The 12,345-nt window shown below is 40.0% G+C and overlaps 1 protein-coding gene across 7 annotated transcripts in view; it reads left to right on the top strand.

Moving 5' to 3' along the window:
- LOC140483795 (uncharacterized) overlaps positions 1–12,345 on the top strand; it is a 175,727-nt gene that overhangs the window by 130,638 nt on the left and 32,744 nt on the right. For all 7 annotated transcript variants that reach the window (XM_072582394.1, XM_072582403.1, XM_072582422.1 and 4 more), the window contains 4 exons: positions 2,060–2,289; positions 6,501–6,610; positions 7,686–7,790; positions 11,850–11,928. In XM_072582394.1, the coding sequence (XP_072438495.1) occupies positions 2,060–2,289; positions 6,501–6,610; positions 7,686–7,790; positions 11,850–11,928 (524 nt within the window). The remainder of the gene's footprint in view (positions 1–2,059; positions 2,290–6,500; positions 6,611–7,685; positions 7,791–11,849; positions 11,929–12,345) is intronic.

Raw genomic sequence — 12,345 nt, 5'->3', positions numbered from 1 at the left:
CCCAGGCACTAAAGGAGTTCCAGTCAATATTGGGGAGTTAAAATCAGCCACCACAACTACCCTGTTGTTTTGTATTTTTCCATAAACTGTCCACACATGTGTTCCTTTATCTCCCAGTGGCTGTTGGGAGGCTGATAGTGCAATCCCATCAAAGTGATATCACCCTTCCTATTCCTGACCTCTACACAGCCTTGCTGGCTGAATCCTCGAAAGTGTCATCCCTCAGTCATGCTGTGATATTCTCCCTTACCAGTTACACAACTCCCCCACCTCTTTTAATATCCCCCTTTTATCTTCTCGGAAACATCTAAATCCCTGAATGTTAAGATGCTAGTTTTTCCCCTCTCTCAACCAAGTCTTGGTAATAGCTACATCATTGTTATATATATTAATCCAAACTCTAAATTCATCTGCCTTACCTGTCTACTCCTCACATTAAAACAAGTACACCTCAGACTGCCAGTCCCCCTGTCTACTCTTCTTCTTAGTCACTTGTCTTTGTCATAGACTGCTCAGTCATCTTACTTGCTAACCTACTGATCTGGTTCCCACCCCCCTGACACTCTAAAGCCATTCCAAATGGCACAAGCATACCTACCTGCCAGGTTATTGGTTCCCCCTCCAGTTCAGACCTCCTTTTTGTGCAGGTCCACCTGCTCCAGAAGACATCTCAATGATCCACATACCTCTGTCCCTCAACAGCTTTTCAGCCACGTTCTTAACCGTACTGTCTTCCTATTCCTGGCTTCGCTGGCAAAGGGCACAGGAAGTGATCCCAAGATTACGCCCTTGGCATCTTGCTTTTCAGCTTCCTACCTAACTCCCAGAACTCCCTTTACAGGATCTCCTCTCTCTTTCTGCCTATGTCGTTGGGACCAATATGGACCACAACCTCTGGCTGCTCTTCCTCGCCCTTCAGACTATCTTATGCCTGCTCAGAAGCATCCTTGAGCCTGGCACCAGGGAGGTAACGCACCATTTTGGAGTTCCACTTGCAGCCACTGTAATGCCTATGTGTGCCCCTGATTTTAAAGTCCCCTGTGACTACTGCTCATCTACACTTCAATCCTCCCTCTTGTTTGATAGAGCCAGTCATGGTACTGCTGATCTGGCTGCTGTTCCTGCCCCCTGAGAGGCCACCTCCCCCACAGACTACAACTACAAAAAGTAAATGCCTTATCTCTCTAAGTTTCTGGTTCCTGAGCAGCCAAATCTATGTCATTATTTGAGTCATGATGTCACCTCCGGAGCTCTGCTCCTAGGTTCAACTCCATGCTGCTGCTGTTCATTCCCATGTTCACTCTCCTTCACTCTGTTGCTGCTGTTGTCACTGCTCCGACTGCCCTCAGCCACGTTTCTTTCAAAGGGGAAGTATTCTGTGACTGTAAACAGCATGGAATCACTGGGTGCAGGGTTTAAAATGTCGAGATGCATCTGTCAGTCTCTTAAGGCTGAAACTAACCTGAAGCATTTGATCAATACATTTGTGCAGTCCTTACTAAATTCTATTGTGGTTCTGATCTAGAGCTTTCCAAAAGGATAATTTTCACCCAGTGAAATTTGGAAAAAGCTTTTAGCTATGTTGGTTTTATTCTCATGAACACTTTCCTTTAAACTTCTCCACATTTCTAGGTCTTCAAATGTTTCCTCAAAACCAATCTTTCCAACTACTCTTTAAGTCTGTCATCATTTACTTACTATTTCATACCAGAAGTACTTTGGGATTTCACTATTTTAATGTTGCATAGATCTGTAATGTGTTGAAAGGTCAAAAGGATACCTCAGTTCAATGAGTTTTTCAAATGATAATTAATATCATTTGCTGATTTCCTTTTTCAATACCCATGAATGATAGCAGACCATAATTGTATTAGAAGTTATGTACCATTCAAGACGGTAATAAAATCATAGCTACAATAATTGTTTTAACATTGCTATCCAAACTATGAATTAGCAGTTTGAGAATTTTTTAACTACGTATAAAAGGTGTTGATCTTCAGTACTGCTTCACCAGCTACCGAGATACATATATTTTAATCATGTCCATTTTCATATTAAGATTCACAACATCATGCTCTGGAAATGGTAGAAGTAGTGAAGGTCACCTACCAAGATCAACAGCCACCAATAGTGACCCTTGATGAAGCTATTGAGAAAAAATCCTTTTACCCATCACCTGGAAAGGGATTGCTTGTTGGACACCCTGAAGATGCTATTTCAGAATCTCCTTGCAAAATTGAAGGGGAAGTTAGAGCAGGTGAACAGTACCATTTCCACATGGAAACACAGGTAAAATAAAAAACTACTCATTGACACTAAAATAACTGTTTAAATATTTAATGACGGTAAGAATTGCCCTATGGGTGAAAATGTCTTTCCTCCTACCTCCCTAAATATTCTGCACCTTCCCTTAAACCTGTGTCCCAGTGATCATTGATCCCTTTATCAAGGGGAAGAGTTCCTCCCTGTCTACCCTGTCTGCTCATAATTTTATACTTCTCATGCACACCCCTCTTAATTTTCTCTGCTCTGAGGAAAACAACCCAGTCTATCCAATCTACCTTCAAAACTAAAACTCTCCAGTTCAGGCAACGCATTAGTGAATCTCCCCACTACCCTCTCTAGTGCTACCACATTCTTTCAAAATCCACTCATGACTTATGCCAAATTTGCTAATGACATAGTGGTTTGGATCTCAAACAATGATGAGACAGAATACAGGAAAGAGAGAGAGCTTAGTGGCATGGTGTAAAGACAATAATCTCTCCTTCGACATTAGCAAAGCAATGGAGCTGGTCATCAACTTATGGAAGTGGAGTTGAGGACATGTCCCTGTCTATACCAGGGCAGCATGGTGGCACAGTGGTTAGCACTGCTGCCTCACAGCGCCAGAGACCCGGGTTCAATTCCCGCCTCAGGCGACTGACTGTGTGGAATTTGCACATTCTCCCCGTGTCTGCATGGGTTTCCTCCCACAGTCCAAAAATGTGCAGGTTAGGTGAATTGGCCATGCTAAATTGCCTGTAGTGTTAGGTGAAGGGAGTGGGTCTGGCTGGGTTGCACTTTGGCGGACCGGTATGGACTTGTTGGGTCGAAGGGCCTGTTTCCACACTGTAAGTAATCTAATATCAATGGTCTGGAGGTGGAGATGGTCGAGAGCTTCAAGTTCCCAGGAGTAAGTATCACCAAAACTCTGTCCCGGTCCATCCACATTGACATTACAGTCAAGAAAGTAAACCAACACCTCAAGTTCCTCAGGAGGATAAGAAAATTCAGCATTGACTCTTACTCATTTTTAAAGATGCGGCATATAAAGCATCTATCCAGATACATCCACTTGCTGTGGAAACTGCTCTGCCCAAGACTGCAAGAAATTGGAGATTTATGAATGCAGCACAGTCCATCACGAGAACCAACCTTCCTTCCGTTGACTCCGTCTGCACTTCCAGCTGCTTTGGAAAAACAGCCAACATAATCAAAGACCCATCCCACCCTGGTTAAGTCCTCTTCCACTCTCTCCCATTGGGCAGAAGACACAGAAGTTTGAAACATGTACCAATAGATTCAAGAACAGCTTCTTCCCTGCTATTATCAGACTTCTGAAAGGATCTCTTATTTATTAGAGTTGATCTTTCTCTACACCTTGTCTGTAGCTGTAACACTATATCCTGCATTCAGTTCTGTTACCCTGATGTACTTATGTAAGGTATGATTTGTCTTGTTAGCACGCAAAACAAGCTCGCCACTTGCCACTAAACTCGCTCTCTCTTTTTCCTGAACTCTGTCTCATCATTGTTTGAGATCCAAATCACTATTTCATTAGCAAATTTGACATAAGTCATGAGTGGATTTTGAAGAGATGTGATAGCACAGGAGAGAGTGCTGAGATGATTCACTGTATCTTGGTAGTTGTGGCAATAATAAATGAAATCAATAATGTGGATTCCGGAATTGTACACAATACTCTAGCTGGAGCCTAATCAATGTTTTATACAGTTCTAGCATAACCTCCTGCTCTTAAACTCTATGCTTCGACTAATAAAAGCAAGTATACCACATGCCTTCTTAACCACTTTATCCATCTGCTCTGATGGTTTTCATATGCATCAAGGTCCGTCTGATCCTTGATGCCCAACAGGGTCCTATCTTTCATTATGTATTTCCTTGCCTTGTTTTTCAGTCCAAGTGCATCACCTGACGTACATCCAACCTTATCTATACCCGCTTGGAATCTAAGACTATCCACCTCACTATTCACCACCCCACAAATTTTTGTGTCATTTGTGAACTTACTGATGAATCCTCCAACATTCAGGTCTAAATAATTGATGTAGACCCAATTATCCAAATTTCCTTGAATCCCATGGCTCTTATGTTCGCTCTCAGTTTCTCAATTGGGACCCTATTTAAAAACCCTGATGAAGTCCCAAGTAGACTACATCAAAAGCATTGTCTTCATCAACACATCTGGTCACCTCTTTGAAAAATTCAATCAAGTTGGTCAGACATGACCTCTCTTTAACAAAGCCATGCTGACTGTCCATGATTAATTCCTGCCTGTCCAAATACAGATTAATTGTTTCCCTCAGAATTGCTTCCAATATTTTGCCCAGCACTAATGTTGGATTGAGTGGCCTTAAGTTTCCTGGTTTGTCCCTTGCTCAATTTTTGAATGGCAGTACCGCATTGGCTGCCCTGCAGTCCATTTTCAGTTTTATTCGACCCTTTCAGTGCTGAGGCTTGACAGTCAGATGTGAGTTGTGAACATGTGCACCCATTGTAATTGGTCAGGAAAGCCAGTAATAAGATTTTAAACTGCTATGGAAAAGAAAAGCCCAACCCCACGATCTTCCGGGTTCATTACTTCTGCCGGCTATTGTGAGCAGGTCTATATGTTAAAATGCAGCCTAATTAATTATATTGAATATGGAATAAGATACGTTCTTAGCAAGTAGTGAAGAAAGAAATTTTTTTAACAAAATACAATTTTGAGAGCAAACAAAGTTGAACAATACAGTCTGTTCTGATATAAAGCGATAGTTCTGTTCCTGTGCAATCCCACTTGATAAGAAAATTGCGTAATATCAGCACTATATAAACCAATGGGCCTAGATTCGCATTATAGCCAGTACAGGTAAGGAATGTTTGTGCTCTACAAATAATGGACGAAATTCTTCAATCACATTATAGTTCATTCGCATTGCAGAAAAGAATGTTAAAGCAGAACTGATTGTTTTGTAATTTATGTATACATTAAGACAGTTTGTTTCTTAGCGCTGATATGCAAACAAATTCCAAGAATAAGATACACATCTCTAACACCGCTGGTGTGTTCCCTGGAACACCTTCTCTATGGTGTAAAGTAGCTGGTGGGACAGATCTTTGCATACTTTCCAAAACAACTTGCACAATTGCAGTCTTCCTGGCAACTGAGAATTCGTATTCCACAGTAATCCATAATATTGAAAGTTACTGGAAATACTTTATAGGCAAACTGGAAAAAGAAAACTTCAGGTTAACAAATGCTGTGCTTGCGAAGAAATCATCAGCATAATTTTGTTACTTGATAATTTTTCAAATTTTTTGCCAATTTGATGATTTATGTGCATCTGCAGATGGAATTACTTTTGTGTTTAGTGTCATTAATGAAAGGGAAATTCCACTTGCTTTGGTGGCTTGCAAAGCAAGGTTCATTTGTTCTATCCATCATCCACAGGATGGATTTACAAATTATTCAGGACAGAATTAAGTAACTTGGGCAAATGAGGGTTAATTAGAGAAATCTAGTAAGGATGTGTTAAAAGAAAGTCATGTTTAAGTACTTCGTTGGAGTTTTGATAAGTAAAAGGGAAGGTAAATGAATGTAATATGACTGATGTGATGTACATGGACTTCCAAAAGATATCTGAGTTGAATAAAAGATGTAGTAGCAGCATAGTTAAGAAAGGGACTGAGTGATAGCAGAGAATGGTGGTATATAAAAATGGGGGTTTTCAGGACTCAGTGTGAGGATCTCTTGTTCATCCTGATCCGTATTAATATTTTATACTTTAGGGTACATGGCAGCATTTCAAAATTTGCTGGTATCATTGTGAACTGTAAGAGTGATCACTTTAAACTTTAGAAATATAAAGGGGGTCGATTGAATGAAAGGACAAGTGGCAGATGCAATTTAAACCAGAGAAGAGTGTGGTAAAATAAAGGGTACAGTTCCAAATTTGGGCAGAGCAGAACGAATGAAACAAGTATAATTGCACAATGCTCTGTGTGCTTTATGCCCTAATGAAACATTTCGGGGAAATTCATATGATTCCTATGTTAAAGGTAAAGTCAACATATCCTAAACGACTACTGACTCACTAGAGAGAGAGATGATACATTGAGAAGGTAGGACCGAACTGACCTGATAGCTGCTTCTTAAATTAAGATTGTATAATCTGAGATTTAATTAGAAATAACTGTCAAGGATTATATTTTGACTACTGTTTATTTTTGGTCAGATTTGTCGGTGCATGCCTACTGAAGATGGTTTGGATGTTCAGGCAGCGAGCCAATGGTTGGACTTAGCACAACAAGCCATTGCCTGTGCCATTGGAATACCTGCCACAGAGTAAGCGGATTGTCCATTTTTATCCCATTGTGATTAACTTGCTACAATAACTTTACAAATTGCATTAATAGTAACATTGAAATTGCAGAAGGCAAATTTCAACATTAAACTGAGTTAGATGTGGTATAATGTACTTAATGTATCACGTCCTAAGTTAAACTGATAAAAACACTTCTAAGCAGAAACTAAATAAAGAGATCGCCACCTGACCATCTCAGTTACCAGGCTATCTTTGTTTTAAATCATCCATCACGTCACTATTCTAATCAATATAGTAAAATACCTGCCAATCATACTTAGAACAATAATATGTCATTTTTATTTATTTTTGCATTTGTTTCACAGTTAATTTACACCATTCCTCACCTACAGTTGTGATAACCAATCACAACCTCCGAAAGACTTGAATTCACAGCAGTTAAGAAAATGTTGCAGACAAACATGCAAATGAATATTTGTACACACATACAAACATATAGCAGCAAAAGTAGACAATTTGGCATTGATCTTGATCTTGAATCTTGATTTATTTAGTTGATCACTAATGACAGATGTATTTGACCAAGCCGCACTGTAAGGTGTGAGATTGGTTGAACCTTGGTTGATTGTCCTTAACCTCAAACAAGAATGTATGGAAACATCCAAGTTGTGTCAGAGCTCTGCTGAGGTTTGTGGCAAGGTGAGTTTGTATATATGATAGAAGGAAAAATATCACTGCTCATCAATAGTTAGTTAAATCAGCAAGAGGCAGTATTGTAATATCAATATAAAGTACTTAAAATACATAGCAGTTTTACAGTTTGTGAGAACAAAGGATAAGTGAATGTTTTGATATTTACTAGTCTGTGGCAAAGGACACCAACCTGAAACATTAACCTGTCTTGTGTGTTCACAGAATTGATGGACTGCAATGTATTTGTAACATTTTTTGTGGTCATTATATCAAATATCAAGCATTTGCAATCTTAACCTCTTAATGTACAACTTTGAAATTTAGTGATTACCTTTTACTGCAGTATTATCTAAAAATAATTATAGGGTTTAATATCATTTAGAAAGGTTTTTGTTTTCACAGTATCAACATCTCAGCTAAGCGTTTGGGAGGAGCTTATGGAGGTAAAGCTACACGGGCCAGTTTAGTAGCTTGTGGTGCAGCAGTGGCTGCAACAGTCCTTTGCAGGTAGGATTCAATTGAATACTGGACAGAATATATTGTTGATTTTTTTTTAGAAACTTGGCAGTATCAGAAATAACACGTTGTTGAGGAAATTACTTGGTCTGAGACTTTGAGTCTTGTTTTAAGAAGCTTTATTTTTCGTGAATTCACGGAGAGGCTGAAGACAGTCTCCACTGTCTAACAGCACTTTTTCGAGCTGAACAGTCAGCCTGTACTTCTATATTGATACAAACAACTTTGCTTACATTCTGCAGTTTACAATAATTCAAGATAAAGATAAGCACAGTACAGCTATAGCCTTGTTGCTCAGCTCTATGACTCAATGTTGGAAAAGCTAACGAGCTCAGGAAGCATCCCTACTAACGAGCCTATGATATGCTCCCTATATTTTGTCAAATTATAATTACACAACCTTAGTCTCCAGCCATGTTTTTCTGCTAAAGCGAGAGGCTGAGAGCCAAGACAGCTTTTACCTTGATCAAGTATCCCATCATGAAGCAAAATGCAAAGTTCTTACAACTTCCACACACATCCTGCCCTCTTTATTTTATCTTGATGTGCCTGAATGAAAAAGTTGTATTAAAAGCTACGATTGATCAACATAATGCAAAGAAAAAGAGTAAGCTGGATATTAATCGATGCATTCAAACTTAGATTGGAATTTTCATGTTTTAAGTGAAGACAACTTGTTTCAAATAACATACCAATTGCCCACCAGAAGCCATCGCAAAAGAACCAGAGGGGAGATGAGAATTTTTAATGCAGTAAGTTATTGTGATCTGTATTGGTTGAAAGAGTAGGAGAACAAGATTTAAGAGTAACTTTCTAAAATATGTTCTGTAAAAATAAACATTTGCAGAGTAAGGGCAAGATTAATTTGATAATAACTTGCTCTTGAAAATCACTTTGTGGAGGCAATAAAGCCAAGATGACAATCTGGGCAGCATTGCCTCTAGGGTGGGTCTTTGACTGTTTTTACCATCCTCACTGTGCCATGATCGCTGTGAGGGCAGAATTGGCTGAAATCCCAGCAATATCCAATCAGATTGGATATAGATATCTATCCAAATATTCACTTAATCCCCTCACAACCTCTAGAAAGAAAAGATAAATAAAGCATTAAATTCTTCCTTAACAGTCCATCAGGGGAATAATTATCAGTCTAATTACAGAAACTCAATTCTGAAACATCCTAAATATTACATGTGGTTCAATTGATAGTTTATCTTCCATTTGGAACAGCACAATTTGCATTTATTTGACACATTTAAAAAACCAAGTCCAATGCCACATCTGCATTGACAGGGGGCTGGCCTTTTCAGTCCCCACTGGGCAGGTTTTTGTCGAAGAGTAGGTAAGATAATGACAAATAGCTGGTCCACTTCCATGAAGTACAATGTATGAGTAAGGTGTCCACTAGCCTGCCCATTCTGAGGCCTGTTCAGGCCCTGACCTGCCAGTCACATTGGCTAGCAGTGCACAAGAGTGGGACTCTGAGGAACAGGAATCCCACACTGAGCTTGTCGGTGGATTGCTATTATGGATAGGTTTTTCCACGTAGAGGGTGAACAATGCATCACCTTCCATCTGTCTGTTGATTACCCAAACCGACAGGAAGCAAGAGCTGGTTGGTAGATAGTGCAGGATATTTTAGCAGCTGGGACGGTGGTTGAGTGGAGGGTTTGGAAGGGGAGTGGAACAGGGAGCCAAGTCTGGGGCAGGAAAGTCATTAGCTTTCCATGTGAAACACAGAGGAGTGCTCCTGCTCTGAGAACCAATCATGTGATGAATTCTTCACAACCAGTGAGCTACTACTAAACTTCACAGCCGTGCAAGAATATTGCTGCTAACGTTTTGATCTTTATGTTGTATTTTAATTTAAAGGACTGTAACAAAGCCAGAATTAGATTGAATTGCAACATCTTGATCACAAAAATGCTTCAGTGTGCAAAGACTAAATTACTGACTGCACCAGGATCATCCTGGAAGATGTGGACACCTAATATTCCTTTTCTGTGCCATTCATTGTCATCTTAATCTTCTTTACCTATCACCTACCTTTGACAAAAAGAGCGAAAAGATCATGGATTTATGTGCCTCAGAGACTACTGTGCGCTTGCCTTTCTGTTATCTCAAACTCCATCCTTGACAAATGCCAACTGATGACTGTATTTTGTCATACGTAAAGGTTCTCCGTCCTTTCAATCTTGACCTGCTAACCTACTTTGCCTTACTGACTAACAGCATTTTTAACTCATCATCTTTGTTTTCAATTGTTGCATTAATTTTACTTCATTCTGTCTTGGCAACCTCTTCTAGTCTTACACACCCCTCACACCTTTGCTCGATTCATTTCTATGTGACCAGCCTCCCTTTTGCCCAAACTATGGAGTCCTTGAGATTCAGCACATTAGCTTGTTGTCTCTCCATGCTGTCTGACCCACTGTGATCTCCAGCATTTGTTGTTCTCGTTGGAATGTTCAACTGTTTCTACTGCACTGACTGAGTTCCATTCTCACTTTATATTTCTGATATCCTCTAAAAATGTAACCCACCTTTTCGATCACCACCGAATGACAACCAAATTTTAACATCGAGGGAAGACGGGTGACATGGTGGTAAAGGCAGTAGATTAGTAATCCAGAAGCCCAGGCTCATTTTCTAAGGACATGTTTGAATTTCACCAAACTCCTCTGATAGCACCTTACAAACACATGACCTTTACCACCTAGAAAATGAAGGGCAGCAAGTGAACAGGAACACCTCTATCTGCAACTTGCTTTCCAAACTGAACTCCATCTGGATTTGGAACTTATGTTGCCACTTCATCCCAGTCACTGCACCCCCATATACCATCCAATTGTGGTTATATTGTCAGTTCTTCACTGTCACTGGGTCAAAATTCTGGACCCCCTTTTTTAATAGCACTACACCTGAAGGCCCACTGCAGATCATCCAAATCTCTTTCAGGGCAATTAAAGATGGAAAAAATTAAGGTTGGCCAAGCCACTGATGACCACATTCTATGAACAAGTTTAAACAATAAGACTCAGGAAAATATGACTTGGCTGGTAATTGGCCTTAATGAAAGATGAACGAACCAACTTTTTGTTGAAATGATTTCTGATGAACGCAAACATTTGGGAAATGTCTAGTTAAGGATGCTGTGAAACTTGAAAGGGTTCAAAAAAGATTTACAAGGATTTTGCCAGGGTTGGAGGGTTTGAGTTATAGGGAAAGGCTGAATAGGTTGGGGCTGTTTTCCCTTGAGTATCAGAGGCTGAGGGTGACCATATAGAGGTTTATAACATCATGAGGGGCATGGAAAGGGTAAGTGGATAAGGTCTTTTCTCTGGGGTGGGGGAGTCCAAAACTGGAGGGCATAGGTTTAGGGTTAGAGGGGAAAGATATAAAAGGGACCTATAAAAGAGACGTTTCTGGTGTGTGTATGGAATGAGCTGCCAGTGATAGTAGTGGACACTGGTACGATTACAGCATTTAAAAAGCATTGGGATTGATAAATGAATAGGAAGGGTTTGGAGGGGTGTGGGCCAAGTGCTGGCAGATGGGATCTCTATGTAGGTTTAAATAATGATGTAGCTTGAAGGCACTAGTATCCTATGAATAAAGCCAATAAAAAAGGAGCTGATCATGGGAAGTGATGTTTCATTTGTTGATGAGATCAGTATTTCATTACAAATGCAAAACAGTTAGCGAGGGCTGGATAGTGGAATTGGATAATTAGTCCAAAGTTGCCTTTTATTAGCTTTGAGAATAGGGGAACTATTTCTGTCATGCAAACAGAAATTGTAACCATGCTTCTGGTTATTGGTGGCTACCTCATGCTATTGAATTAGCCAAGTGAGCTAACCGCGCCCTCTCTAAAGTTTACTCAAATATTAGTCTTCATCGGGATAATGTAGGGGGACGAGCTGAGAATAGTTCACAGGTTGGTGCAACATCGAGGGCCGAAGGGCCTGTTCTGCGCTGTATTTTTCTATGTTCTGTTATTCAGACTTCCTCTTTCATGTTTTTTTAATGTGATCATATTGTTCCTTACAGACCTGTTCGATGCATAATGGACCTGAGCACCAACATGAAAGCAGTTGGCAAACGCCATAGTTATATTTTCAAATACAAGGTCAGAGTTCCAAAATCACAGATGGCTTTTCCTTGTACCAACTTTGTTACCAACAAGAATAATGTAATGATGTATAAACCACTGATTAAAAAGGGGAGGCGATGGCCTACTTGTAGACTATCAATCCAGAGAATCAGATCCTGGGGACTTGGGTTCGAATTCTAGGGACCTGGGTTCAAATCCTGTCATGGCAGATGATAGAATTTGAATTAAGTTTAAAAATAAGTTTGTAAGTAAGATTGTAGTAGTAACCATCAAACCATTATTTTGTAGGGAAGGATATCTCCTGCCCTTACTTGGTCTGGCCTGCATGTGACCGCATACCCACAGCAATGTGGTTGACGCTTAACAATTAAGGGCTGGGCAATAAATGCTGGCCTGGCCAGTGATGCCCACATCCCGTGAATTAATTTTTTA

The sequence above is a fragment of the Chiloscyllium punctatum genome, chromosome 2 (assembly GCF_047496795.1).
Source record: "Chiloscyllium punctatum isolate Juve2018m chromosome 2, sChiPun1.3, whole genome shotgun sequence".
Lineage (NCBI taxonomy): Eukaryota > Metazoa > Chordata > Chondrichthyes > Orectolobiformes > Hemiscylliidae > Chiloscyllium > Chiloscyllium punctatum.
This window is presented reverse-complemented; position numbering and strand designations above follow the sequence as displayed.